Source organism: Berghia stephanieae, chromosome 3 (genome assembly GCF_034508935.2).
Source record: "Berghia stephanieae isolate SIO BIC M18660-M18661 chromosome 3, UCSD_Bste_1.3, whole genome shotgun sequence".
NCBI classification, from domain to species: domain Eukaryota; kingdom Metazoa; phylum Mollusca; class Gastropoda; order Nudibranchia; family Aeolidiidae; genus Berghia; species Berghia stephanieae.
In genome coordinates, this window is record NC_088362.1 from 106574313 (window position 1) to 106601831 (window position 27519).

Genomic DNA, 27519 nt, shown 5'->3' on the forward strand with positions numbered 1-27519 from the left:
TGCTGCCATAGGAAAAAGTTGCAATATGTCATAGACATCCTATTATCATTATAATCATCCATCCTGAATCATGTCCAACTGTTCCTTGTATTCTGTGTAAAGACGCTGAAATCGTAGATCTGCTCCAACTGAGGGTAACACATTGCGCAGGATGCTGTGTTTGTCCACTCCCTGATGAGGAAAAAAAAAAACAATTATTAATTTTTTGTTTTTTTTAAATGACAGATTTATCCTCCCATTTTGTTTTCTGAAACAGAAAATTTAAAATAGTTCTTCAGTACAAATTTTGGGAAAGTGTCGGGAAAGTGTCGACTGATTTCAAATTTCCCATAAAAACTGTAATGATAAGCAATATAAGGTTTATTTGTAGAAGAGGGTCCCAATAGCTCAATTGGTAGAGCACTCCCTTGACATGCAAAAGGGCCTGAAATCGATCTCGATTGCAGTTGAGATTTTTTTCTGACCCCCCCCCCCCCCTGTCAGGTAGCTGGGTCTGTTAGATCTGGTGGAAAGTACTCTGTGATAGACTAGCGTCCTATCCAAAGGATAGCAAGCAATTGATATTGTTCGTTTCATGCTAGAGAAGCTGTGATAAATTCCGGCTCTGTGGGCTTATTCGCTCTGAAGGGCTACTATTTGTTTTAACTTGTATAATTAACCATTCACGTGTAAGTCTAAGCACATGCTTTACAACGATGCACAAACAAATCCACATAAAGACGTCCAGCTCCCTCTCTCTGTCTGTCTGTCTCTCTCCAAGTGACCGGTCACCCTGAGTGACATGGCAATCATCACGACTAGCAAAAGTCCTCACACCAAAGGAGAAAAAAACAAGAATAGCACCTAGAATCATATCAACTAAGGTTATTGATTGTGAGCATGAGACCTTAGCTGAGATAACTCTTGATCATTTATGATGAACGTCAGGGAGGAGATATTGTGAACAGAGAAATCGGTGCTGATTAGTAAACAGAGAAAATCAAAAAGTAAAACAAATACAGAAATTGACAGAGCTTTGTATACAATATTTGCTTTTGTTTCGGTTCGTCAGAGTGATTTTGGGGGGAAAAACACCTATACCGTATTTTGATTGGTCAAACAACTGGTTAGCATTCTATAGTCTGTCCCACCCATCCTCTCTCCCTTTCTCTCGCTCTCTCTCCCTCCCCCTACCATGTGTGGTTGTGTGTGAGTGAAAGAGAGAGAGAGAAAGGAATGCTGATATACATGAATGTAATGAATAGTTCCGTATTGACGTTATGCATTTGGTAAACTACTCAAATCTACCTGCAAGATGAAACCTAAACAGACACATAACTACGTGTGACCTTAAATCTTTATAGTCTGATTTATGTATTTTAGTGAGACCTAATCACCCAACTCGCGGTCCAAAAATAATAACAAAGGGCTGAGTGAAGTCAACTCCATTCCTTCTATACAATGTATTGATAGCAGGATAAAGTGGACATAGGGAGTACAGTTCTGGGATATGTTATATATATATATATGTAGTCAATGTTAAATTTCAACGCATCAAAACATAATATGGTGATTTAAACTTTGAAGGATGTCTGTGTGTATTGTGACTGAGTAATGAATCTAAATCTGTGTATTGTGCCAGCTTCCTCACTTCCTGTTTAAAAAATTGCATTGTAAATCTTAGGGATCAAATAAAATTGATTCAAATTTTCACATGGCCATTGTAACATTGACATAAATCGCAAAAATCTCGACGTCTTGCATCAGATGGATAAAATTGTTAATGAACTGGCTAATTTCCATAGCAGATAGTAGCCTGATTTTCTCTGTAGTCAACATACACACACACACAGACAGACTTGCTCTTTCTTTTATTATTATAGATTGTATCATTTTTTAATATTTCATCTTCAATCGACTTACCAAAACAAATTTAGACCAGGTTTTTGAAGAGGAGGAAGACTTGTAAACAGGTCCTAGAAGCTCATCACAGATTTCTCTTAGTTTGGATTCTAAACCTGTAAAATAAAAGAGTTGTAGATCTTTTTTGGAAGTGTAAACACTTTTTTAATTGCAAAAATAGAGATTTCATTTCAACAAATTCTCCAAAACCAATAATATCGGTGTGATTATGAAAAGCATAACTTTCACACAAAATATGTATGCTGGATTTCTATCAGTTGTAATCATCATTAAAATCTCTTTCATTATCATTGAAAATATCACAAAAAGTGATTTTCTCACTTTCCACCAGTGTTTATCCTGACTGGGTGCGCAGACATCGTCCTTTCTATTTGGGTTATAAGTAAAGCATTACCATTTCAATTGTTTTTGTTGACTAAAGAAGTAGTTGAGTCAATTTTATACATTACACATTCATTTCACCATGTTGTCTTCCAAAATATTTGAGTAACGTTTTCAAAGGTGTCGGCATACTGGTAAATCTTATAATTCTCGTGTGCATGCCTGATAAGGACCCCTGTGATATCAAATTTGAACTATACAGCAAGGCAGATGTCGAACAACTTACCTTCTTGAGATAGATACCGAATATACGTTTCCAACCAAAACTGATACTCATTAGAGGACTTGAGGGCAAAACTGGAAGCAATTTGACTCTCTAGATGACTGATGGTTAAGGTCTGTTGAGCACCAGGGTTGGACTGGAAAGCTCGGAAAGCTTGATCACTTGGTCTAGCAAGAAGATTAAGTACAATGGTACAAATATCAAAATTGATGATGATGATGATAATGTTAATGATAATAGAAGAGGAAGAAGAAAGAGAGAGGAGGTCCAATTTATGCCGTGTGTTTCCATGATCCAATAAATGACTAGTGAAACAATTATTGGGGAAAGTGGACATCCTTGTTGGACTCCAGTTTTAGCTTGGAATAGTTCTGAAAAATTGCTTTTGTGAATGACCTGACATTAAGTGTTTTTATATAGTTTTTGGATTAGTTTTGACTATTTTCGTGGATAAGCTGTAATGTCGAAGAACTTTCCATATTTCTTGGTGGTTGTTCAAAGGCCTTTCTGAAGTAGGGTTAATATATAATGGTGATTGCCACTCCTCAGATTGTTCTATAATGGTTTGTAATATACCAATTTGGTCTGTACAGGATCTCCCTGTTGGAAATCTGCTTGTTCACCTCTTATATTTAGTGGAGGGTGGAGGGTATTGAAGAGGGTGGAAGGTATTGAAGAGGGTGGAGGGTATTGAAGAGGGTGGAGGGTATTGAAGAGGGTGGAAGGTATTGAAGAGGGTGGAGGGTATTGAAGAGGGTGGAGGGTATTGAAGAGGGTGGAGGGTATTGAAGAGGGTGGAGGGTATTGAAGAGGGTGGAGGGTATTGTCGTTGCTCAACAAGAACATTAATGCGCTTTCTAGTAAAGTTTTTTTCCTCTATTTCTAGATAACTGGAATATATTATAGAATTGTTTGATATTTCAACTTACACATTCTTTACCCAAAAATATGTCAATTCACGAGTTGAATGTAGAAATCTAGAATCAAGTTCAAAATTCATCAAATACACACTGGGTGTAACAAGAAGAAGAGCAGAAGGAGGAGGAATATACATTGTGTAAACATTTTTTTAAAATAAAGGACAGGAAGGAAAATGAAAAGAAGGGAGAGAAGAGGGAGTTGAAGAGCTTCCTTTATTCTGTTATGGATTATCCTTGAGATCTTTATGGGCAGTGAAAGCAGCCAGCTGAGATCACTCTTCTTTAGGAGTGATACAAAGTACCTGAGAAAGTCCCTTGGTTTCTCATACTAATTTGAAGAGGGTGGAAGGTATTGAAGAGGGTGGAAGGTATTGAAGAGGGTGGAGGGTATTGAAGAGGGTGGAGGGTATTGAAGAGGGTGGAGGGTATTGAAGAGGGTGGAGGGTATTGAAGAGGTGGAAGGTATTGAAGAGGGTGGAGGGTATTGAAGAGGTGGAGGGTATTGAAGAGGTGGAGGGTATTGAAGAGGGTGGAAGTATTGAAGAGGTGGAGGTATTGAAGAGGGTGGAAGGTATTGAAGAGGGTGGAGGTATGAAGGGTAGGTATTGAAGAGGGTGGAGGGTATTGAAGAGGGTGGAGGGTATTGAAGAGGGTGGAGGGTATTGAAGAGGGTGGAGGGTATTGAAGAGGGTGGAGGGTATTGAAGAGGGTGGAGGGTATTGAAGAGAGAGGGAGGGGTATATGAAGAGGTGGAGGGTATTGAAGAGGTAGGGTATTGAAGAGGTGGAGGGTATTGAAGAGGTAGTAATGAGAGGTATTGAAAGTGAGTATGAGAGGTGATATTGAAGAGGTGGAGGGTATTGAAGAGGAGGTATGAAGAGGGTGAGGTTGAAGAGGTGGAGGGTATGAAAGGTGGAGGGATTGAAAGGAGGTATTGAAGAGGTGGAGGGTATTGAAGAGGTGGAGGGTATTGAAGAGGAGGAGGGGATTGAAGAGGTGGAGGGTATTGAAGAGGTGGAGGGTATTGAAGAGGTGGAGGTATTGAAGAGGTGGAGGTATTGAAGAGGTGGAGGGTATTGAAGAGGGTGGAGGTATGAAGAGGGTGAGGTATTGAAGAGGTGGAGGTATTGAAGAGGTGGAGGGTATTGAAGAGGTGAGGGTATGAAGAGGTGGAGGTATTGAAGGGTGGAGGGTATTGAAGAGGGTGGAGGTATGAAGAGGTGGAGGTATTGAAGAGGGTGGAGGTATTGAAGAGGGGAGGTATTGAAGAGGTGGAGGTATTGGAAGGGTGGAGGGATTGAAGAGGTGGAGGTATTGAAGGTGAGGTAGAGGTGGTATTGAAGAGGGTGGAAGGTATTGAAGAGGTGGAGGTATTGAAGAGGGGTGAGGGTATTGAAGAGGGTGGAGGTATTGAAGAGGTGGAGTATGAAGAGGTGGAGGTATTGAAGAGGTGGAGGTATTGAAGAGGGGAGGTATTGAGGGTGAGGTATTGAAGAGGGTGGAGGTATTGAAGAGAGGTGAGAGTGAGGTATGAAGAGGTGGAGGTATTGAAGAGGTGGAGTTGAAGGTAAGTTGAAGGAGGAGTATGTGAATGGTGAGTAATGAGAGGTGGAGGTATTGAGAGGGTGGAAGGTATTGAAGAGGGTGGAGGGTATTGAAGAGGGAGGTATTGAAGGGTGAGGTATTGAAGAGGGTGGAGGTATTGAAGAGGTGGAAGGTATTGAAGTGGGTGGAGGTATTGAAGAGGGGAAGGTATTGAAGAGGTGAGGTATTGAAGAGGGTGGAGGTATTGAAGAGGGTGGAAGGTATTGAAGAGGGTGGAGGTTTGAAGAGGTGGAGGTATTGAAGAGGTGGAAGGTATTAAAGGGTGAGGTATTGAAGAGGGTGGAAGGTATTGAAGAGGGTGGAAGGTATTGAAGAGGTGGAAGGTATTGAAGAGGTGGAGGTATTGAAGAGGGTGAAGTATTGAAGAGGGTGGAGGTATTGAAGAGGTGGAGTATTGAAGAGGTGAGTATTGAAGAGGTGGAAGGTATTGAAGAGGGTGGAAGGTATTGAGAGGGTGGAGGTATTGAAGAGTGGAGTATTGAAGAGGGTGGAAGGTATTGAAGAGGGTGGAAGGTATTGAGAGGTGAAGGTATTAGAGGGTGGAGGTATTGAAGAGGGTGAGGTTTGAAGAGGGGGAAGGTATTGAAGAGGTGGAAGGTATTGAAATGAGGTTGAGTGGATGTAGAAGAGGGATGGAGGATTGAAGAGGGGAAGGTATGAGTGGAAGGTATTGAAGAGGTAGTATTGAGAGGAGGTATTGAAGAGGGTGGAAGGTATTGAAGAGGGTGGAGGTATTGAAGAGGTGAGAGGGTATATGAAGAGGGTGGAGGTATTGAAGAGGGTGGAAGGTATTGAAGAGGTGGAAGGTATGGTGAAGAGGGTGGAGGGTATTGAAGAGGGTGGAGGATATTGAAGAGGGTGGAAGGTATTGCCGTTGCTCAACAAGAACATTAATGCGCTTTTTAGTAAAGTTTTTTTTCCTCTATTTCTAGATAACTGGAATATATTATAGAATTGTTTGATATTCAACTTACACATTCTTTACCCAAAAATATGTCAATTCACGAGTTGAATGTAGAAATCTAAAATCCAGTTCAAAATTCATCAAATACACACTGGGTGTAACAAGAAGAAGAGCAGAAGGAGGAGGAATATACATTGTGTAAACATTTTTTTAAAATAAAGGACAGGAAGGAAAATGAAAAGAAGGGAGAGAAGAGGGAGTTGATGGCATAGAAGTTAGAAGATGAAGACAAGGTAATGGATGAGTAGGAGAAAAGAAGAAGTGTTGAACAAAAATGGTTATACAATCTTAATTTTTGTTGTTGTGGGTTGGTTGAATTCGTGTTTTGAGTCCATTGAATTTTGTGTTTAGTACATTGTTCTTTTTTATATTCATTTTTGTTCAACACTTTTTTTTTTTCAGTTCACAGCTTCTGACAGTTTTGTGTTCAGTGAGAAAAGAACGCTGACTTTTACCTTGCAAGTTGCTGTAGCGTGGAAAGAGGACCCATGGGTGGATGTTTGGAGGGAGTGCATCGGTGATGGTTAGAACACACCTGTAGTTTGTTGTCTCCAGGGTTGGTTACTATCCTGTAATTAATACCAAAATAAATAAATAAATAAAGGATATCTTTACCTATAATGAATATCAATTTCATCTCATCCTATTTGCTCAACTGCGTCTCTATTGCTGGTATCTAAAAACAAAAATAAACTAACTTGTAGAGATTAAAGGAGGAATTGAGAACATAATCAAAAGCATCACTAACGGAAGGACACGTTGGCCATTGTTATTCATAGCTGCCAACCAGTACGATAAAATCGTACTTAGTACGATTTGGCCAATCCAGAAAAAGAAAAAAAATCCAGAAAAAAAAAAGAAAAAAAAGAAGAAAATCTGATAAAAAATTATCTTGGGAGAAAATTTTCGCCACAAAGGTGGCTGTTAAGCCAAAGCCTCAGTAATCTGCTTCTGTCACCACCTCCCCATCACTTATGCCTACCCAGTATGATGATAAAGGTAAGCTTCTCTTAGTATTACAGTTCTGACCATTCTAGTACTTAAGTACATTAATAAATATGCCATTTTAAGACATGAATTGGGCGTCCGCACCGCACCGCGTATAATAATACGTTTTTGCATTTTGAAAAGTTGGCAGCTATTGTTATTTACTGCATGTATCATGCATGGGTGTGTAATTATTATGTATTGTCTGTGTGTTGTATCATTTTGACATTAAGTTGCTTCATGGTCTGGTGTCATGACCCTTGCCATGTGACATGAAGTCTCAGATCATAGTCCCACTAGGTGCAGTTCAAATTTGAATCCTTGGAAAAGTCACTTTGCTTACATTTTCTCTTTATACTCACATAAAATAAGTTCCTGACCAGTAATTGTGGTAGTCTTGACTGTCAAAATATTTTTAAAATTTGCAGTAACACCTTAGAAGCGTCACGTCTCATCCTACATGTCAAATGCTGCTGTTCAAGCACTATGTAAAAGCTTACATTTAAAAAATATTTTTTAACATATTCAATTGGATGTGAGAGGTGTAGAAAATAGTAGTGAGAAGTGGTAAAGACTAGTAAGAATTTAGTTCGTTTTGAACTTTAAAAAATAAGCCCAGTCAGTGTCTGATAGTATTTTTGATAACTTAGAGTACTGTACAGGATAAAAGAATTGAATATTAGGCTAGATTAGGCTAGATTGGAAGCAAGGGGGACAAGGAGTTAAATTTTTTTTAATTGATTGAATTACCAATTTTACAGTTTAATTTTTTTTTCATACTATAGGTATATATCTGATGTATTCTCCCATTTTTCTCAGAACAAATTTTTCATTATTTATCAAATATAAAGCTACAGGAAACTCTGATGGCTGAACAGATTCTTTAAAAAGTTATCACTGTTCGTCGTAATAAACGGATTTTAAAATGCAAAAGGTGTTCGTTGTTTTTTGATGTGATGATTACAATTCTTTCATAGGCCATTACCTTGACTAAATTCAATATTTATTAAAAACCAGTCTATAAATTTAAAAAAAAACAAAAAACCCTGTATTTTTTAAATATACAATCTTCATGCATGGGCTAAATAACTAGGTGATGACAAGATGACATTAAGTATTTTTGCCAAAAACATGGACACTGGCATATTATGTTAGCAGTAAATGTTCAAGAGCTTTGAATAGTAACACAAACACACACACACACACACACACACACACACACACACACACACAGAATACTATGCAGTAGGTAGATTGGGAGGTTAACAATTCATTTAAAAGCTTACCAACATCCAATATCAGGTATAAAGCTGAATGACTTCTTGTTGCCAAGAGTGATGACAGGGATACCTTCTGGAGTAACAGTGGCCCGTTCTAATTTATCATTGACTGAAAAGGGAACAGCAATGAAAATATTTTTCACAAATAGTGATCATAAGAAGTAGAAAAAACAATCTATTTTTATTATAATGTTGCAGTAATGCTGTTAATCATACCATATTTTGTCAGAGGCTCCCCCCCCCCCAATAGCCCCAAAGAGGAATCAGAAGACAAAAAGGCAGAATTTGAGACTGAAAAGCAGAATCATATTGACCCAACCCAGGCAAGACCTTCAATCTTCCCTCCACAAAATGAAGGATTCCCTACCCAGAACTCATTCAGTAAAAAATAAAATAAGATCACCACTAAGGGATCTGTTCAGACATACCTTTATGGTGATTTGCCATTCTTGAGGCAAAACGGAGTCTGCCATGAGTTATAATGACTTAGGAAACATAAAATTGGGGTAAACTGTATTCTCGTCTGTGATACCCATCAGCTGTATTCAGTCAGATGTTTTCACTAGATATGATTTTTTAAAAATTTCCCTCTACTGAAAAGCAGAATTTTTTGCCTTGAATGCGGAATTGTGGAATGTAGACTGATTATGCAGAATGATTCCACACAAAAAATGAAGGGTAGGAGCCTTGGTTTGGTGCCTCGTATGACGTCATTCAAAGTCTTAGAAAGACACTGGCACCAAACCCTTGCTGCAACAGGCAGGCACACCCATATGGTTTTCAACACAAATTGCAAAGATTGACGATTTGCATAAAATCAGAACAAAAAAAAAATCCTCTTCCATTTTCAAATAACGGGCAGTTTTGTTCCAAAAGGTGGCACAATATGAAGGGGTGTTATACAATATTGCATGACATTTATAATGCGCATTTTTATCACTGGGTGATATAATACACATGCTTGCCTAGTTTTTATCAACCCTTTAGCAATTTCACATTTTAATTACACAGTTATAACTCGCGACAGGATTTACTGCTTTCAACTTCAACAAGACAACAGTATCAATATTATTGCAAGTTAGATTTCAATGAGACCAGACAGGCACTGCCAATACTGCTATTCTGGTGGAAACAGTAAGATATGAGATCACCGTAGAGTAAAACCGAAATCCAGCCATTTCCAAACTGCATTGTCATTTTTTTCTTTCTTTTGAAGTTTGTCACTTTCCATTACCATTACATTTTACAGTTTACATTACTTTTTGTTACTTTGGATTCGTCAATGGAGAGTAAAACTGAAAGCCACCTATTTCCACACCGGACTGCTATTTCTTTCTTTCCTTCGAAGTTTGGGCTGGTCAATATCCATTACAGTTAACATTAAGTCTTGTTATTTTCAGCTGTTACTTTGGATTCAAATGTTACTTTCCTCACTCTACTGGAAATAAATCTTTGCTTTGTCTTTGCCCAAAACAAGAGTCTATGATGAGGTAAAGTGAGTAAAGAAGGAAATTAACAGGGTTGAGAATAGTTTTCACTTTCAAGGAAATGGAGAAGGGGAAAGGTGGTCAACTGGTTTGCAATGCACATTAACCTGGGGGAAGAATTGGGTGGAAGGAATCACCAGCCTGGGCTAAATTGTTTAACTTTGATTTGCTACCTTTGACAGCACAGGTGATTCTTATTGACATCAGATGCCTGTCAGATTAACTTTCTATATTCCTTCAAGAAATGCCGAGACAACTTCATCCTAAACAATGGCTAAAGGTTGTAATTATTAATTAGTTTTCTTTTTGTTTTTGTTTTTATTGTTTTTTAAGGGTTTTACGGCACTTGCCACAACATTTAGGTTATATCAGCACCAGTAAAAAGGAAGAAAATGGGATAGCTGTTTGTTGTTACTTCATCCTAAACAATGGCTAAAGGTTGTAATTATTAATTAGTTTTCTTTTTGTTTTTGTTTTTATTGTTTTTTAAGGGTTTTACGGCACTTGCCACAACATTTAGGTTATATCAGTGCCAGTAAAAAGGAAGGAAATGGGATAGTAAAAAGTTCTAGAATTACAATTAAAGCATCCAAGAAAAAGTAAGACAAAGGGGAACTGGGAACAAATAAGGATCAGACGTAGATTCCAAGAGTATACTCATACCATCAATGTACTTAGTTTGCGATCACCAATAAGTCTCATCTGGACACAAGCACGGCCTCACTAAGAGGAATACAGTCAAATGCTTACATTATAAATTAGAACAAATATAATAATACATAACAGAGCGATGATTTACAAGGAAAAAAATATCATCTCCCAAAACAATAACTATGCATTTGACTGTTTCCCTCCCAGTCAATGCCTCCGGCCAGGGTCGGGACAAAACCAAGCAATCTCACACCATGACAAAGACAGAAAGCAAGTTGGAAAACAAATAGAAGACACGGTAAGTACCTCCCTGCCCACTGTGGAGGTAGGGAACCCCACCCAGAAAATGGGATAGTAAAAAGTTCTAGAATTACAAATAAAGAACCCAAGAAAAAGTAAGACATAGGGGAACTGGGAACAAATAGGGATCAGATGTAGATTCCAAGAGCACACTATCAAAGTACTTAGTTTGAGACCACCTACAAGTCTCATCTGGACACAAGCACAAAATCCAACAAAGAGGAATTCACTCAAAAGCTTACATTATAAATTCAAAATAACAGATATAATAATACATAACAGAGAGATGATTTACAAGGAAAAAAATATCATCTCCCAAAACAATAACTATGGATTTGACTGTTTCCCTCTCAGCTAGGTCTCCGGCCAGGGCCAGGACAAAACCAAGTAATCTCATTCCAAGACAAAGACAGAAAGCATGTTGGAAAACAGATATAAGGGGATAGAAGACACAGTATGTACCTCCCTGCCCACTAGGGAGGTCAGAAACCCCACCCAGTAGTTTTCTTTATCAGGAGGAGATCGTAAGACATATTCAACACACCTGTCATAATATCTGTCAAAGGTTGTAGTTTAATCTCCGCTTTCCCACTTTGAGCATTCCTGAAAAATAAAATGTAATTCAAAGTTTTAATATTTTATTTCATTAAAATGTTTAGTGTCGGGGTACCTATATATCATTGTTTTTCGGGAAGGGGGGGGGGTGGCTTGAAAAGAATAGTACGTGCTTTTTTATTACCCACACAACTATGTAAATTAGACATTTATACAGGCCATTTTCAGGATTTGCAAGGATGCTCTTGACTGTGCCATATTCAATTCCTCTTCCTTCTGCAGAACATATGGGAACCAAATTTTCATTTCATGCAGTACACAGGTCACCTATAATTGTTTTATTTTATTTCAGGCCACAGCATTCTCTTAGTAACATAGTAATACAAATCCCAATATTGAAGTTTCGATCAATTAAAAACTGTTTTTGTTTCTATGACTTTCACAGCACTTGCAACACATGTGGGATATTTCAACGCCAGTAAACGGAAGAAAATGGGGTGGTAGAAAAGTTCTATATTTACAATAAAAAGCACACAATAAAAAGTAAGACAAAGGGGAATGGTTCAAAAGGGGAACATATGAAGATTCCAAGAGTATACTATCAATGTACTTAGCTTGAGATCACCTAAAAATCTCATCCAGACATAAGCACATAATCACACAAAAGGAATACACTCAAATGCTTAAACTTACAGATCATTATGTATTCAAAACAAAAATATTTCAGTGCTTATCAGAGAGATAATTTACAAGGAAGAAAATATCCATCTCCCAAAACTATAACTATACATTTGAATGTCTCCCCCCCCCCCCCCCCCCCCCCCCCCCCCGCCCCCCTCGGAGGACTCTGGCAAGGGTCAGGAAAAAAACTAAGAAATTCATTCCCAGACGAAAACAGAAAGCAAGTTTAAAAAACAGATATTGGGGGATAGAAGACCTCCTTGTCCACAATGGGAGTTCAAAATACCCCACCAAGACAAACTCGCTACAAATAAGATTATATCAATGACCACTAATAATAAAACTTCCATTTCTCTATTTCTATTCAGTCTTTTAGTATAATGCAGAAACTGAAGTAAAACACAAAGTCATTGAGAACCTGGGCAAGGAGGAAGATGGGGAGATAGCAGCAGAGAGGAAGAGAATGATTGTTTTGTTTTGTTTTTAAGGGTTTTACGGCACTTGCAACACATTAAGGTCATATCAGCGCCAGTAAAAAGGAAAAAAATGGGATAGTAAACAGTTCTAGAATTACAATCAAAGCACCCAAGAAAAGGTAAGACAAAGGGGAAATGGTTCAAATAAGAAATAGATGTAGATTCCAAGAGCACACTATCAGTGTTCTCAGTTTGAGATCACCTAAAAGTCTCATCCAGACACAAGCACAGGTCCCCACTAAGCGGAATACACTCAAATGTTTTACAAATCATTAAAAAAAAAAAAAAAAACATAATACAGTGCAAAACAGAGAGATGATTTACAAGGAAAAAAATATCATCTCCCAAAACTAACTATACATTCGACTGTTTCCCTCCCATCCAGGGTATCCGGTCAGGGCCAGGACAAAACCAAGTAATCTCATTCCAAGACAAAGACAGAAAGCATGTTGGAGAACAGATATAGGGGGATAGAAGACACAGTGAGTGACCTCGCTGCCCACTATGGAAGGCCAGGAACCCCGCCCAGGAAGAGAATGAGGAAGTGACTTTACAATGGTTTGTTTTTAACGGTTTTATGGCACATCCAACACATTTAGGTCATATCAGAGCCAGTACAAAGGAAAAAATATGATAGTCAAAAAATTATGGAATCACTTAAAGCATCCAAGAGAAATTAAGACAAAGGGGACTTAGTTTGAAAAGGGAACAGATGTAGATTCCAAGGCCATACTATCAGTGTACTTAGTTTGAAATCACCTAAAAGTCTTATAGTCTTGACACCAGCACAGTCTCCCGCTAAGTGGAATACACTCAAATGTTTACAGAAAATATCCAAAACAGAAAACATAACTAACAAAACATAACAGAGAGATGACTGACAAAGAATAAAAATTCATCTTCCAAAACTAATACAAATCATTTAACTGTTTCCCTCTCAGCTAAGGACCCTAGCAAGGGCAAGGACAAAGCCAAGTAATCCAATTCCAAAACAAAGACAGAAATCAACTCAGAAAACAGATATGAGCATGGGTGCAAGCAACTGGACCTCAAAAAGCCTGCAAGTCTACTTATGACCAGACATATAATCTGAAAAAGCCTGCAAGATTCACGGACTTCACCTCGTCATTTGAAGTCTTGTTCTCAGCATCTAGTCTTCATAATAGTAGTCCACAATTGTTGTATGTTTAATCCAAAGGTTGTAATGGAGTTGTTAAGTTTCTTGTCACAAAAAAAATCAAAAAAAAAAAATCAATCAAATCCAAATCACAAAAAGCCGGCGACGTTTTTTTCGGTAATCCAATCGGCCGGCAGGCCGGCTGTAGCCGGCACTCTTGCACCCATGGACATGAGGGAAAAGAAGACACAACAAGTGACCTGCCCACCACACCACCGGCAGTCAAAGGACCCCACCCAGACGTAACAATGGACTATCATTATTACCAAACAAAAATCTTTCCTTTGGTTGTAATAATCATGACCTGTTGATTAGAACAACAGAACACACTCGGTGATGAATCAGACGTCATTAGACATGGCGAGAGTCGTCTCCCATTGATGCTGAATATGGTCAGTGTGCCATCTGTACACGCTGCACACGCCACATACCTGGGGGTGGAAAAAATGGTTTTAATTCATATTATAATAATTATAATAATAGTAATGAAATTTATTTATATTGCGCCCAATCCTCTATACAACAAAGCTCTAGGCACATAACAAAAACATCAATCCATTCAAATTTCTCTCTCTCTCTCTTTTTTTTTTCTTCCTTCCTTTCCTTCTTAAAAAAAACCCAAAAAAATTTGCATGTAAATACAATTAGTTGATACAATGGAAGAGAAGGAAGTGTGGATATAAACATCATATTTGTCACCCTTGCGTCTATTACCAAATAGAATTTTTTTTTTTTTAAACTTTAAAAAGCAAAATACACACTTGGATCCACAGATGGCAGCAATGGGAGAGGTCAGGACCTGATCCCAAGCAATTTTACTCCCCTTAGTACATCTTAGACGGTTGACTTTGGCCACACTATAGTCCACCCCGTTCTCAACTTCCAACATTATGCAGCTGGCATCACCAGCATGGCCGTGAATCTGAAATTTGAACAAAAATAAAGTATGCGTTAATGATCAATATAATGAACAAAGACTTGCCAATCATATAATATATGCCAAGAGTGGAATCAGAACCATTAAAAATTGGGAATCTGGGGGGGGGGGGGGGATAATTGCTTATTAATGTAAAAGCTTAACAAAATTATCTATCTTTGTTATTATATCCTGCCTTTAAATTTTAATATGTCATTAAAACCGAAATGTGATGCATGAAAATTTGCCAAAACGAAACAAATCTTGTGATTAAGACCCGCCATATTCTTCATTCATTCATTATACAACTTTCAAACAGTACTGAGCAGGTATGTAAAATTACATTGCTGTAAAACAGACAACTTTGTGCAGCTTTGAGATCTTGTGGTATGACAATCGCCTTCAGATCTCAATGTCCCTGTATCTGTGCCATATGCTGTAGATACCAATTTGGCTTGAAGCAGCAGCCTGCGATTTTACAAGGCAGTCAGTAAACAGAGTCTATTGCGATATTCTCTAGCTTGAGTCCCGCAAAGATGAAAATACTACTCTTCACTCTCAGTCACTGTGTTTAGGTGTAAAATGAGTGGTAGTGTTAGCATATGGCTACACCTCCAAATTCATTTCGTCAGCTTAGCTTCGAAAGTCTTCCTCCGCCCTAAGAACTGTTTCATAGCCACCTTCAAGTTTAGTTACTGGGCAGTGGAGGACAATGGGATCGCTGGTCTCTGGAATTGTCTGACATTACCTGCAGGCATCACTTATCCCGAGTTTCCATCTGCACATATTTGATTTGGTTCTGCCGTGTCCTGTTGAGAGGCAATTTGAGGAAACCCAGTATTTCCTAGCATTGTGAGTAAAATGAGTAAATGGCCAGGAACAGTGTTGGTTATGTCGAAAAAAAAATTTGTAAACGTGCCTTACATCTATCATTTATTGTCCTACATATGTGTTAAGTATTGTATTATTGCTCCTAGCAGGGGACTCATTTAAGTGAACGTTGTGCTATATAAGAAAAGCTAAAAAAAAAAAAAAACCCAGCTCAAGCTCAAACTTACAACAACAGAACAGTGCTTGTCAATAACAAGTGCTGGTAATTTCAGTTCAGGAACGGTTCTAACGGGTTGCTGTTCTTTCTGGAGGGAGCAAAATAGCATTGTTATTATTCGTAATTTTTTTATGGTGACAAGAAAAAAAATTATTGCCTTTTCAAAAATGGACGATAGCAGAAACATAGGAAAATTGTCATCAAAATCAAACTATGTTAATTTTTCAACTTTTTTTTTTTTTTTAAAGAATGAATGGTAAGCAGTTTTTTAACAAAGTTTTTCTGTTTCTTATTTCGCCACTTGAGTATACTGGATATCCGTCAGTCCATGCATAATTAAGGTGTTTGTAAAAAATCAATTGCATGTTACTAAAAAAATAGTTCTTAATCTAGAGATATTACAACATCCAAGATTCAAAATTTTCAACTTCTGGATAGCTAACAGGCCCCAAAATCATTACATGATGAAAAGCCATAATCAAAATAAAGTCGAGAAACTAAATTATTATTAAAAATGGATCCCATAACACAAACCAAACGAGAAGCAGGGGCTATAGAAGGAGTTGTCTGAGGAGAAGCCCCTGGTACTGCGGTTTTCCCAATGGTATCAATTACTTCGGCTGCTGTTGCTGCCATAGCTGCCTCTCTGGCAGCTTGCTCTGATTTGGTTGGTCTTCCTCTTTTGACATATCTTTGAATGATAAGAGAATGACACGATAAAAGTAACATTACATTTCTATTCCCCCTCGAACGACATGAATTAAATAATATTTCTGTTCCTTTACCAGAATGCTAACCCTTGAGCAATATAAACTTATTGTAGGAGAATAATAACAATAATTATGCATATTTAATAAGGGCAACTTATCTCTCTATATACAGGCTTTGGGGTTGTATATAATTATTTTTAAATGTAAAAAAGAGAACATGCTCTTTAAAATTGTCATCTTCTTTTCAACACAAATGTAAATGGTTTATAAAAACCATCTTTTTAATAATAATAATAATAATATATCTTTATTGTCCCCAAAAAAGTGGCAATTTGTCATTTGGTTACACATTTATAACAATACAATATTGACATAGACACACCCACACAAGATGCACACTAGTAACAACATAGTCATTATCGTAAAAAAAAAAAAAAAAAAAAGGTCTAAGACCGGTGGAATTTGATTTTTATAGAGGTTTACAGTGATGTCAAAAAGGAGGAATTTGATTTTTATAGAGGTTTACAGTGATGTCAAAAAGGAGGAATTTGATTTTTATAGAGGTTTACAGTGATGTCAAAAAGGAGGAATTTGATTTTTATAGAGGTTTACAGTGATGTCAAAAAGGAGGAATTTGATTTTTATAGAGGTTTACAGTGATGGATTAATAAAAAGGAGGAATTTATTATTTATAGAGTTTACAAGTATGTCAAAAGGAAATTTTATAGGGCTTACAATGAGATTTGATTATTTATAAGAGTTTACAGTGATGGTCGAAAAAAGAATTTGATTTAAGGTTTGTATAAAAAGGTGGAATTTGTATCAGTGATGTCAAAAAGGAGGAATTTGATTTTTATAGAGGTTTACAGTGATGTCAAAAAGGAGGAATTTGATTTTTATAGAGGTTTACAGTGATGTCAAAAAGGAGGAATTTGATTTTTATAGAGGTTTACAGTGATGTCAAAAGGAGGAATTTGATTTTATAGAGGTTTACAGTGATGTCAAAAAGGAGGAATTTGATTTTTATAGAGGTTTACAGTGATGTCAAAAAGGAGGAATTTGATTTTTATAGAGGTTTACAGTGATGACAAAAAGGAGGAAAAAAAATGTTCTTATCATTATAACTTTCTGTATATTTCTAATGAATTGTCCTTCCCAGAAGACAATTTTAAGGGCCTACAATATTACTTAAACTATCCGCTACATCAAGAGATTCTGTTAATGGGAGGAGTGACATTAAAAATTATGAAATTTGACCCAGTTGGCTAAAATTAGATTTTGGTGGGATGTTGTCATGTGACCTTTTGTCTGCATAAAAATTAGCAGGTGAACTTCATCTTCCGTGTTATTCTACTCAAAATAACGTATAACGTATAATTATGTAACCTTTTTCCAAGGGGAATAATCGAGTAATAACTTCGAACTTAATTTTAAAAGTTTCTAATTAAAAAATAACAAATCAGGTTTCTAGAGTCTCTTTTATTTTCCTTTTTTTCTACCTGTGGCAAAGATATTATGGCAACCGGTTGATAAACAAAAAAGCCTTTGACTTTTAAAGATTTGTTGTTTATTTTCCAATATGACGTCGTTTCCATAGCAATGGACAACTTTTTTCGAAAAAAATTGTACCTAATCGTCCTTCCCAAACACATACATTATGACTGTGCATAGAAGTTAAAGATATTTTATCAAATAAAAAATATGACCCTTTAGTGTTGCTCCCTCACTAAGAGTCAAGAGGCCAGAAAGTATTTGTTTTCACTTTACAATGTCGGCAATAATTTGTCACTGCAGACCTAGTGGCTGCAAAAATACCCTATTCAATAAAGCTTTAAAAAATCCATTAAATTTTAAATAAGTCAACTGTTTGGCAGCTATAGGCTGACGTAATTAAAATGGTGGTGTCATCACATTTCTTGCAACTGAGCACAGGTGTCAAAATGACACAAGATGGCAATGTTCCCGAAAACTATCACTTAGTAGCACAGGATTTAATCTCTGACACGGCAAAATCATGAGAAAATTTATGGACAAGTCCCAAAAAAATCGGAATTCTGCAGATTCGCGAAAGATCATGATCACTAGTTATAAGACAATGACAAATTCATTGCTACCCTTTGAGTAGGACGCTTGTCTTCAAGCAAAACATTTTCCACCAGATCCAGCAGGGAGGGGGTTAGGGGGAAAAAACAAACAAACAATGACTGGAAATGAAGGACAAAGTATAGCACGCTGAAAAATTAAATTTTAGAGTAAAGGGAACTCATCTTACTTTTTATGCTCATCTCCTAACTTTCTCTTGATGGGCAACGATCCACTCAATTTCGATTTCAATTTCTCTTTGTTTGTGGAAGGTGATGAATCTCTTTCTTTGTCTTTGCCAGAAGGGGTGACCGTCTTTATTCTGTCGGCGAGATCAGATGCCATTGTCGGTTGTGTTGGAGTAGCAGGACTAGAGGATATGGCAGCCGGGGTTGCTGGGAGTTGTGATGGTTGGGATTGTTTTTCCACAACTTTCTCTTGTGGCGATAACTTTTCTGGACTGAAAACAATTTGAATGAAGGGGGAATATTAATTGAAGTCATTGTCAGACAGAGAAAAATCAATTCTAAAAATTTTAAAGTATTGACAAAAAATGAATATATCCACTTTAAAGAAAGAACAAATTTCTCAACACGGAATTTTCAGGCTCAAAACTCTTCTCCAGCAAACAACAAAAATAATTTGAAATGGTAATACTGGGTGTAAAATCCAGATAAGGTCGCCTTGATAAACGCTTGAGGAAAGTCATTTCAAAGTCCAAAGCGTCGAGCAAATTATCATCAATATTAGACTTATCATTCGAATTATCTGTCTCCCTGGAAGTGTTTTGATCATATGCATTTGTTCACATTTTATTTTACTAAATGGGTGAGATTAATGATCTTAATAATTTTATTACATTAAATTGTTATATGTATTTCTTATCAGAGATCCGAGAAGATCCAATGAGTTTAATATTCATTTTGTACCTACAAGTACAAGTTACTTGTTATCATTATCAATTATAGTTTTCAGAATAATTGTAACGTGCAAGAGTTATATTGCAGTATTTCTATTAAATGAAAATTCTTGTGGTGCTATCCATAGTTATTGACATATTCAATCTTTAACTATTAAACTATAAAGTGTCTAATATTATTTTTTACTTCCAAAAGTCTTTTTTGATTTTTTGAAAATAAATGGGTCTCATAATGGTGTTAAAAATCTTTTTAAAAAATGAAAAAAACATAACAAAAAAATAGAGAAACATTTTCCTGAAGGGGTGGAGTAGCCGATTTATCGATGGTCAATATAGAAATGGATGTCTCATTGCAGCAACTAAATTGTTATTTCAATATTTGCTATGATGATATATACCTTCACAAATTGATACAGAAAATTTTTGATGATTTCTATAGCATCCTTTTAATACATATATATTCCCATGTGGATTATTAATAACATACGTAAGTAGGTGAAAAGAAAGAAAATAAATAGAAACTTACACAGGGCTGTCTTTTCCCCCAATGGATGGTACATCAGATGGCTGAGCTTGTTTCTCTGGAGTTGTTTCATTGACTGCCTTCTGGATAGTGAGGACATTTTTAAAAAGGTTGAAATTCAAACCTCCTAAGATTAAGCAGATTTTTTTAAACTCCAAAAAATAATCTGGTATAATTGCCTCACAATAATTACAATAAAAATATCTTAATAATTATAATCTATGGCATGAAAAATATGATCAGAATTTTTAAACAGGAAGGGGTTTTGATTTGGATGTGTAGAAAAATATTAATAAGGTTTTTCTGCCATATTATAAACAAGCCAAATTCTACTGGTCCTTCTGGTTAATAAGATCTACGAAGCCAGAGTTAATCATGATTACTGTCGCATAAAACAAGACAGAAACAATAGCTTGCTATCTTTTGGATAGGACGCTAGTTTATAACAAATTATTCTCCACCAAATCTAATGGCCCCAGCTACCCAATATGTGCTGAATGGACAGAAGGGTTAAAAAAGAAAGCCTCAACTGCACCAAAAATCAACTCTGCTTATCAAGTGAATGCTCTATAAACGGGGCAATCAGGAACTCCTAAATCATAAAACGAAAAATATTGTACTCTTACCATAGAATTATTTGATGGGGACAGTAGAATAGGAATGCCGTCTTTAGACATGACACTACTACTAAGTGAGCCTGCAACTGGCCCCGTTGTTGCAGGGGGAGAGGGCATTGATTTGGATCCACCCGATGATGGAGAAAGCATGCCAGGGGCAGTCACTCTGTTCTGCTTCTCCACTCTTATCTTGCTTTTCTCAGAGGAGGAGTGGAACTCAATGTTAGAGTTGGTTGAGAATGGCAAGGGGACTTCACTATAAGAGATACAGATAGCAAAATAAGACAATCATTAATGACGATTCTTGATTAACCTTTTCCACATAAAAAAAAATTCAAGAAAGCAGACTGGACATATTATATATATATATATATATATATATATATATATATATATATATATATATATATATATATATATATATATATATATATATATATATATGAGCCAAGGTCAAAAGGTGCCCGCCTGATACCAGTGTTAAGAAAATTTGATTTTTACTTAATTATGGGCTGTTTTCATTGGGTTAATGCTTGTAATCAATTGATAATATGAAGAAGAGATAAAATGAGATAGCTCAACATACTCTGTTCAACAGAATATGAAATAAACAACTTGAAAGTCAAATTTGAATGCGGTTTGGCATGTGCTTAAAACGAGGTCAACGCATCACCTTTTTAGAAATCATGCAGAAATTCAATGTGATGTTTTAGCTCACGTGATTGAAATTTGACTAATAGTATAAAGTCAAAATTTACTTTTAAACGCAATTGCAGTATATGACATATCTGATTAAGTTTCATATAGAGTTCTTAAAAAGTTGGTGTTGCTTGTGACCTTTGGTGTCATCAAACACAGCACAATACTAAGACTCGACACGAAACTTTAAAGCTCATGTTTAATGTTTATGAAATGTTTTATTATGAGAAAAAAGCATAGATTTACTATCTGAATTCAGATCTTGGAGTAAATGTATACCGTTTTGCCGATATTGAGGTTTATTGGTTTTGGTGTCATTTGTCACAAGCAACACGGCATGCGTGAACACGTGGAAGTTTGTTTCGTTAAATGGCGATTCGCAATTTTGATCCACCCTTCTTACCAGTCTTTGAAGTGCAGCACTTTCATTTGCCTTTCCAGCGTGGCTTCAAGCAGAAAAGGTAAGTTGAACTTTGGTGTCATCGCTATTTTACATTGTCACAAGCAACACTTGATATTGATATTACAAAGTGCCACCAAAAAAATTATGTTTTCAGCTGTTATTCTATTTACAAATATGATATAAAAATAATTCTCACATAAGAATGATTTTGACACAATTAATTATTTCCTTGTAATTCTAATTTTTTATGTTTCAGGGTTGTATCTATCAAGAAAAAGACAAAACTCAAGCTTTTGACGAATCCAGATAAAAGAAGGGTTGTCAAGAAATTTGATTTGATTTACTATTAACACACTAAATTACTACAAACTAGCAGATTTGAGCAGTAGGGCGGATGTTACGGTATGGTTACATGAATTCATTGCCATGGCTGATATTTATCTAGTGTTTGTGTGACTTCTGGTACTTTTTGTGACCATTGGTGTCATTGGTTAAAATGTCACAGGTGACACTTAAGTTTGAAGTTTCTAATGTATTTCTGTTATCATGTTCTTCAAAGCTTGAGATGTCATTGAATTGCATTTTAACAGGCTATATTACATGTGTTCAGTTGCTATTCTTGATTTATTGAGGCAAAATTGCGTTCTAGTGCCGATTTTGACCAAAGTAATAGCAACAATGGTATTACTATTTTCTAAGTATATTTCCAATTTGAAAGTATTTAGTTTCTTAAAATATTTTTGAATTTCATTTTAGAGTAGGCTATTGTGCTTTTTTGACTGAAAATAATGATATATTATGGACGAAAATGTGATTTGGTGTTGCTTGTGACATAAGTAATGGTGTCACCGGTCTTATGTCACAAGTCACACTCAGATGCTCTAATGTCCATGTATATTTCTATTTTTGAAGTCTTTGGTTTCTGAAATATTATTAAATTCCATATTTAACTGTGGTTATTACACTGGTTTGACTGAAATTAATGATATATTGTCGAAATTGCAATTTGGTATTGCTTGTGACATAAGTAATGGTGTCATCGGTCTAATGTCACAAGTGACACAATGTCGCTAAATAAGATATGCTTTGGTCACACTATTTCCCAACATTTTATTCCAAAAGTTTCTGAACATTGCTGGTAATAAGCATATTCAATATTGTTGTTGTTGTTAATGCACAAACATTTTTATGAAATAATATATTTGCATTCTATGTTGCTTGTGACCGATGACACCAAACAGCAACATTTTCTCCAATGGTTGGTAATATTATTGTACTATGATTGTTGTTGATTGTGTCTTTTTGTCTATAACTTACTAAATAAAGTTTGATACTCAACAAAAATCATTTGGTTATTGAGTTTTTTGTCTCATTTTGGTGTCACCGGTCACAGGTGACACCAGCAACCTATAGGTATTGTTGACGATATTATGCTGCGTTAGACCTTAAAGTTATCTAAAGGGCCTTTGATTCATGAAGTACAGGGTTTTTGCTACACATATAGAAACATGAATGGACTATTATGTCACTTTTATTTTGGAAAAAAAAATTGGCACCTTTTGACCTTGGCTCATATATATATAAATCTGAATTTCAATAAAAGAAATCTGTCTTAACCCAAAATGCATGATTTCCAATCATTCATAATATGAATTATCACTTTAATATGCTTTAGAATCGATGAAGAGAAATTCCAAGTCACTAGCAGTTTTTCACCTCTTTTTCCTAAATTTTCCATCAAAAATCAGAAATTGAAGGAAAATAATCCGAATTTGGCCAACCCCCCCTCCCCCTCTTCCCTCTAGTACGTATATACTGATTGTTCTGTAAGAGTAGCCAGTCTGTAATAGGAAAAATTCCCAAAATCTAAAAACTTGTATCAAATGAGAGACAAAGCTCTTATCAGTCAGCTACTCATGTACTCAACTCTGGGCTGCTGACAGCGCGACTCCAAATCAAGGGCTGTTATTGTTTTTATTGTTTTTAAGGGTTTTACGGCGCTTGCAACACATTTAGGTTATATCAGCACCAGTAAAAAGAAAGAAAATGGGATAGTAAAAAGTTCTAGAATTACAAATAAAGACCCAAGAAAAAGTAAGACATAGGGGAATTGGGAACAAATAGGGATCAGATGTAGATTCCAAGAGCACACTATCAAAGCACTTAGTTTGAGACCACCTATTAGTCTCATCTGGACACAAGAACAAAATCCAACAAAGAGGAACACACTCAAATGCTTACATTATAAATTCAAAATAACAGATATAATAATACATAACAGAGAGATGATTTACAAGGAAAAAAATATCATCTCCCAAAACAATAACTATGCATTTGACTGTTTCCCTCCCAGCCAGGACTCCGACGAGGGCCAGGAAAAAAACAAGTAATCCCATTCCAAGACAAAGACAGAAAGGTTGTTGGAAAACAGATATAAGGCGATAGAAGACACAGTATGTACCTCCCTGCCCGCTATGGGAGGTCAGGATCCCCACCCAGCGAAATCAAAGACCCGCAGGTTCATAACACAAGACCACAAAGCAGCAATAGAAGAGGTCAAAGGTTGAAGACGATAATTAAACCCTTCTAAATTTCTCATTGTTTCTCAGAAAATAAAGAAAGAGGTAATGGAAGAGGAATAATAAATTAAATATCTTTGTGAAGACACTTTTACAAAATTTCATTTTCCCCTCTAACATTAAAGGTTACAAATCAGAGTATATCTGATAAAATTACCCGATTTCTGGTTGAGGTGCAAGGAAAATTGGAGTGATTCTACGTTTTCCATCTGGAGTGCGAGTCTCTATCTGTTTGTCTCTCGGCTAAAATAGGGAAATATCAATAAATTTCAACACAATCGAGTGTGAATAATAATAATAATAATAATAATAATAATAATAATAATAATAATAATAATAATAATAATATATACTTTAATCATCCAAAAAAATGGAAATTCGTTTACAGACGTGGCATGCATAAAAATGTATAAACACAAAGTTGAGAATCTATGGCGACAATGTATACATATATATATATATATATATACATATATGCAAATGTACAAAAATGTAAAAATATACAACCAAGAACCAATAGCAACACAATAGAATGAGTAATTGACTAAAGGTAGTGAATTCTTTTGTAAGAGTGCTAGGAAAAATATACAACCAAGAACCAATAGCAACACAATAGAATGAGTAATTGACTAAAGGTAGTGAATTCTTTTGTAAGAGTGCTAGGAAAAATATACAACCAAGAACCAATAGCAACACAATAGAATGAGTAATTGACTAAAGGTAGTGAATTCTTTTGTAAGAGTGCTAGGAAAAATATACAACCAAGAACCAATAGCAACACAATAGAATGAGTAATTGACTAAAGGTAGTGAATTCTTTTGTAAGAGTGCTAGGAAAAACATACAACCAAGAACCAATAGCAACAAATAGAATGAGTAATTGACTAAAGGTAGTGAATTCTTTTGTAAGAGTGCTAGGAAAAACATACAACCAAGAACCAATAGCAACACAATAGAATGAGTAATTGACTAAAGGTAGTGAATTCTTTTGTAAGAGTGCTAGGAAAAACATACAACCAAGAACCAATAGCAACACAATAGAATGAGTAATTGACTAAAGGTAGTGAATTCTTTTGTAAGAGTGCTAGGAAAAACAAACAAGCATAACATCACATAGCATAGGTGGGAATTGAAAATCACGGTTTTCAGAGGGAAAAGTGGATTCACCAAATAAGAAAAAAGAAAAGAAAATGCGATGATCAGTGGTGATCAGGATTGATGGTTTGTTGCTGGAGGTAGTGATAGTAATTATGATGATGTGGTGGTGCTTGTGGTGGTGGTTGTAGTTATGATAATGATGATGATGATGATGATGATGATGATGATGATGGAAATGATAATAACAGTAACAATGAATAATATTACAATTCATTAAAAAATATTAACAAAATTGATTTATTAAATTACATATAATTATTTACGATGTGGCGGTGGTTGTTATTGTGAAGGTAAACAGTGATGATTATGTGATGTTAGTGGTTGTAGTAGTGGAACTAATGATGATGATGTGGTTGTAGTGGTTGTAATAGTGGTACAGTTGACTCCGCTTAATCGCACACCCTCGGGAGTTCGGGTTAGTGTGTCGATTAAGCGGAGTGTGTCATTAAGCGTAGAAGCAAAAAATAGCATCCAAGCACCAGCTTTCATCTCTCATTCATGTAGGGACTTGTCTGAGTTTTCTACGAGATTTGGACCGTTATATTCAAGGTATGGCCTCATTATAATGTTTCTTGTTTGTTTGTTCTTTCTTGTTTCCTTTTTTTTTTGTTCTTGCTTTTTGTTTGTCGTTGTTTGTTTGTTTTTGGTTTTGTTGTTTTTTTTACAAATTATTTTTTTTTAAATTATATATCATGTTTTATCGACAACAAATTGTGACATTACTGCTTTTGGAATAGTAATCGTGACGCGTTGATTGCTTTCTATTCTGTGCAAGCTCTTTATAAACCCTTATCTTCAATCTCAATAATAATCTTGCACTATACCATTCATCCCATTTAAATTTTTTTCTTCTTTCCTATTCTTATCATGTTCAAACCAGCAGTTTAGTGACTGGTTATTTGGAAACATAGAAATAAAGAGAATTTTCCTTATCCACTTACTTTGAAAGGAAATCCATCGCCACTGGCTGACATCTGCGTGGATATATTGCTATCTTTCTTTGGTGTCAGCAGTGAATTCTTCTGGTTTTGTCGGTTCTTTTCCTCCTCTTGGAGATTTAACAAGGCTGCCGACTCGATGATCTGGCTACCTTTGGACGCAGCCACTTCAAGAGAGATGCCTTTACCATAAATCTTTTCTATTAGGTGGACCTGTGATGGTAAACGTTACAACTTAATTATCGTTTATATTATTCTTTTCTCCAAAACTTCTCATCATAAAAATATTGAGAAAACAGTACAATTATTCATTCTATTGTGGAAATGAAGGGAGGTGAAAGAGGATGGGGGGGGGGGGGGGGGGGAAGAAGCAACATTCAGAAATGAGTTTTGGGGTAAAACTGACAAAAGTGGAACAAAGTCATATTTGAAGCATTGACCTTCCATTGGGAAAACTGACTTTTCTGGCCAGAGACACAATCTTCAGTTATTTCCTTTGAACCAATAAATCATTCTCTTTATCATATTTTACGATAGAGTATAATCAACTTTATAGTTTAGAACCCTGTTTTGAAAAAGTTGTTGGAAATATCATTAAAGTTAATCTCTTTGAACACAATTGCAGAAATTCATGAAAGACATTCTATGACTTTTTTTTTTTAATACGAACAAAAAGTTTTTTCATTGATTCAAGATGGCTACAGATGACAGCATGACCCATCTACCTTGGATGAAAGTAAAATGACATTTCTCTCAGTTTAATAGGATTTCAAGTATTGTCATGAGAAATTAATCAAAAGTAAATTGAATGAGATGACAATACCTAAAAAAAATATTATAAAAAAATAAAAGTGACAGGCATTGACCACATCACATATCTGGTTAAAACTTTTAAATTAAAAAAAAAAAAAATTAATTCGCTGGGCCATCTAGCCATCCACCAATATATCTCATATATTATAAATTATAATTTCAAAATTTTTCGTGAATATACAGCATCTTCTTTCTCAGTTTCAAATCAGCAAAAAAAAAAAGGCTTCATGTACATACCACTTCATCTTTAGAAAGAGGTTGCCCTATCTCATCCATGGTGAAGTCCATGAAAGCAACGGTACCATCTATAGAACAGCTCATCAACTCCAACCCATTTTCACCCCTTGTGAAAAAAGTGAAAAAAAATATATATATATATATATATATATATATATATATATATATATATATATATATATATATATAAATATAAACAAGAAAACTGATTACAGTTTCTTACACTAGATTAATGGGGGGAAAGCTAAAATTCGAGAAAATAGTAAAATCGATTTTTTTTAAAACACTT

The 27519-nt window shown here is 35.8% G+C and overlaps 2 protein-coding genes across 3 annotated transcripts in view; one reads left to right on the top strand and one right to left on the bottom strand.

Annotated features, from left to right (window-relative positions):
• Nucleotides 1-6526, top strand: part of LOC144969092 (stalled ribosome sensor GCN1-like) — a 79299-nt gene extending 72773 nt beyond the window's left edge. For both annotated transcript variants that reach the window (XR_013644724.1, XR_013644723.1), the window contains exon 54: nt 6398-6526. The gene's annotated coding sequence lies outside the window, so the exon portion shown is untranslated. The remainder of the gene's footprint in view (nt 1-6397) is intronic.
• The window catches only part of LOC144969093 (protein HIRA-like), a 39221-nt gene that overhangs the window by 1428 nt on the left and 10274 nt on the right, over nt 1-27519 (bottom strand). Inside the window, exons 12-27 of the mRNA XM_078908143.1 lie at nt 27231-27336; nt 26184-26393; nt 24243-24328; nt 20414-20660; nt 19791-19870; nt 18536-18805; nt 16088-16244; nt 15564-15641; nt 14351-14511; nt 13856-14020; nt 11245-11303; nt 8269-8371; nt 6451-6564; nt 2510-2673; nt 1903-1997; nt 1-171 (exon numbers count right to left, since the gene is read on the bottom strand). The exon at nt 1-171 is cut by the window's left edge and continues 1428 nt beyond it. Coding sequence (XP_078764269.1) covers nt 55-171; nt 1903-1997; nt 2510-2673; nt 6451-6564; nt 8269-8371; nt 11245-11303; nt 13856-14020; nt 14351-14511; nt 15564-15641; nt 16088-16244; nt 18536-18805; nt 19791-19870; nt 20414-20660; nt 24243-24328; nt 26184-26393; nt 27231-27336 — 2212 coding nt within the window. The 3' untranslated portion in view covers nt 1-54. The remainder of the gene's footprint in view (nt 172-1902; nt 1998-2509; nt 2674-6450; nt 6565-8268; nt 8372-11244; nt 11304-13855; nt 14021-14350; nt 14512-15563; nt 15642-16087; nt 16245-18535; nt 18806-19790; nt 19871-20413; nt 20661-24242; nt 24329-26183; nt 26394-27230; nt 27337-27519) is intronic.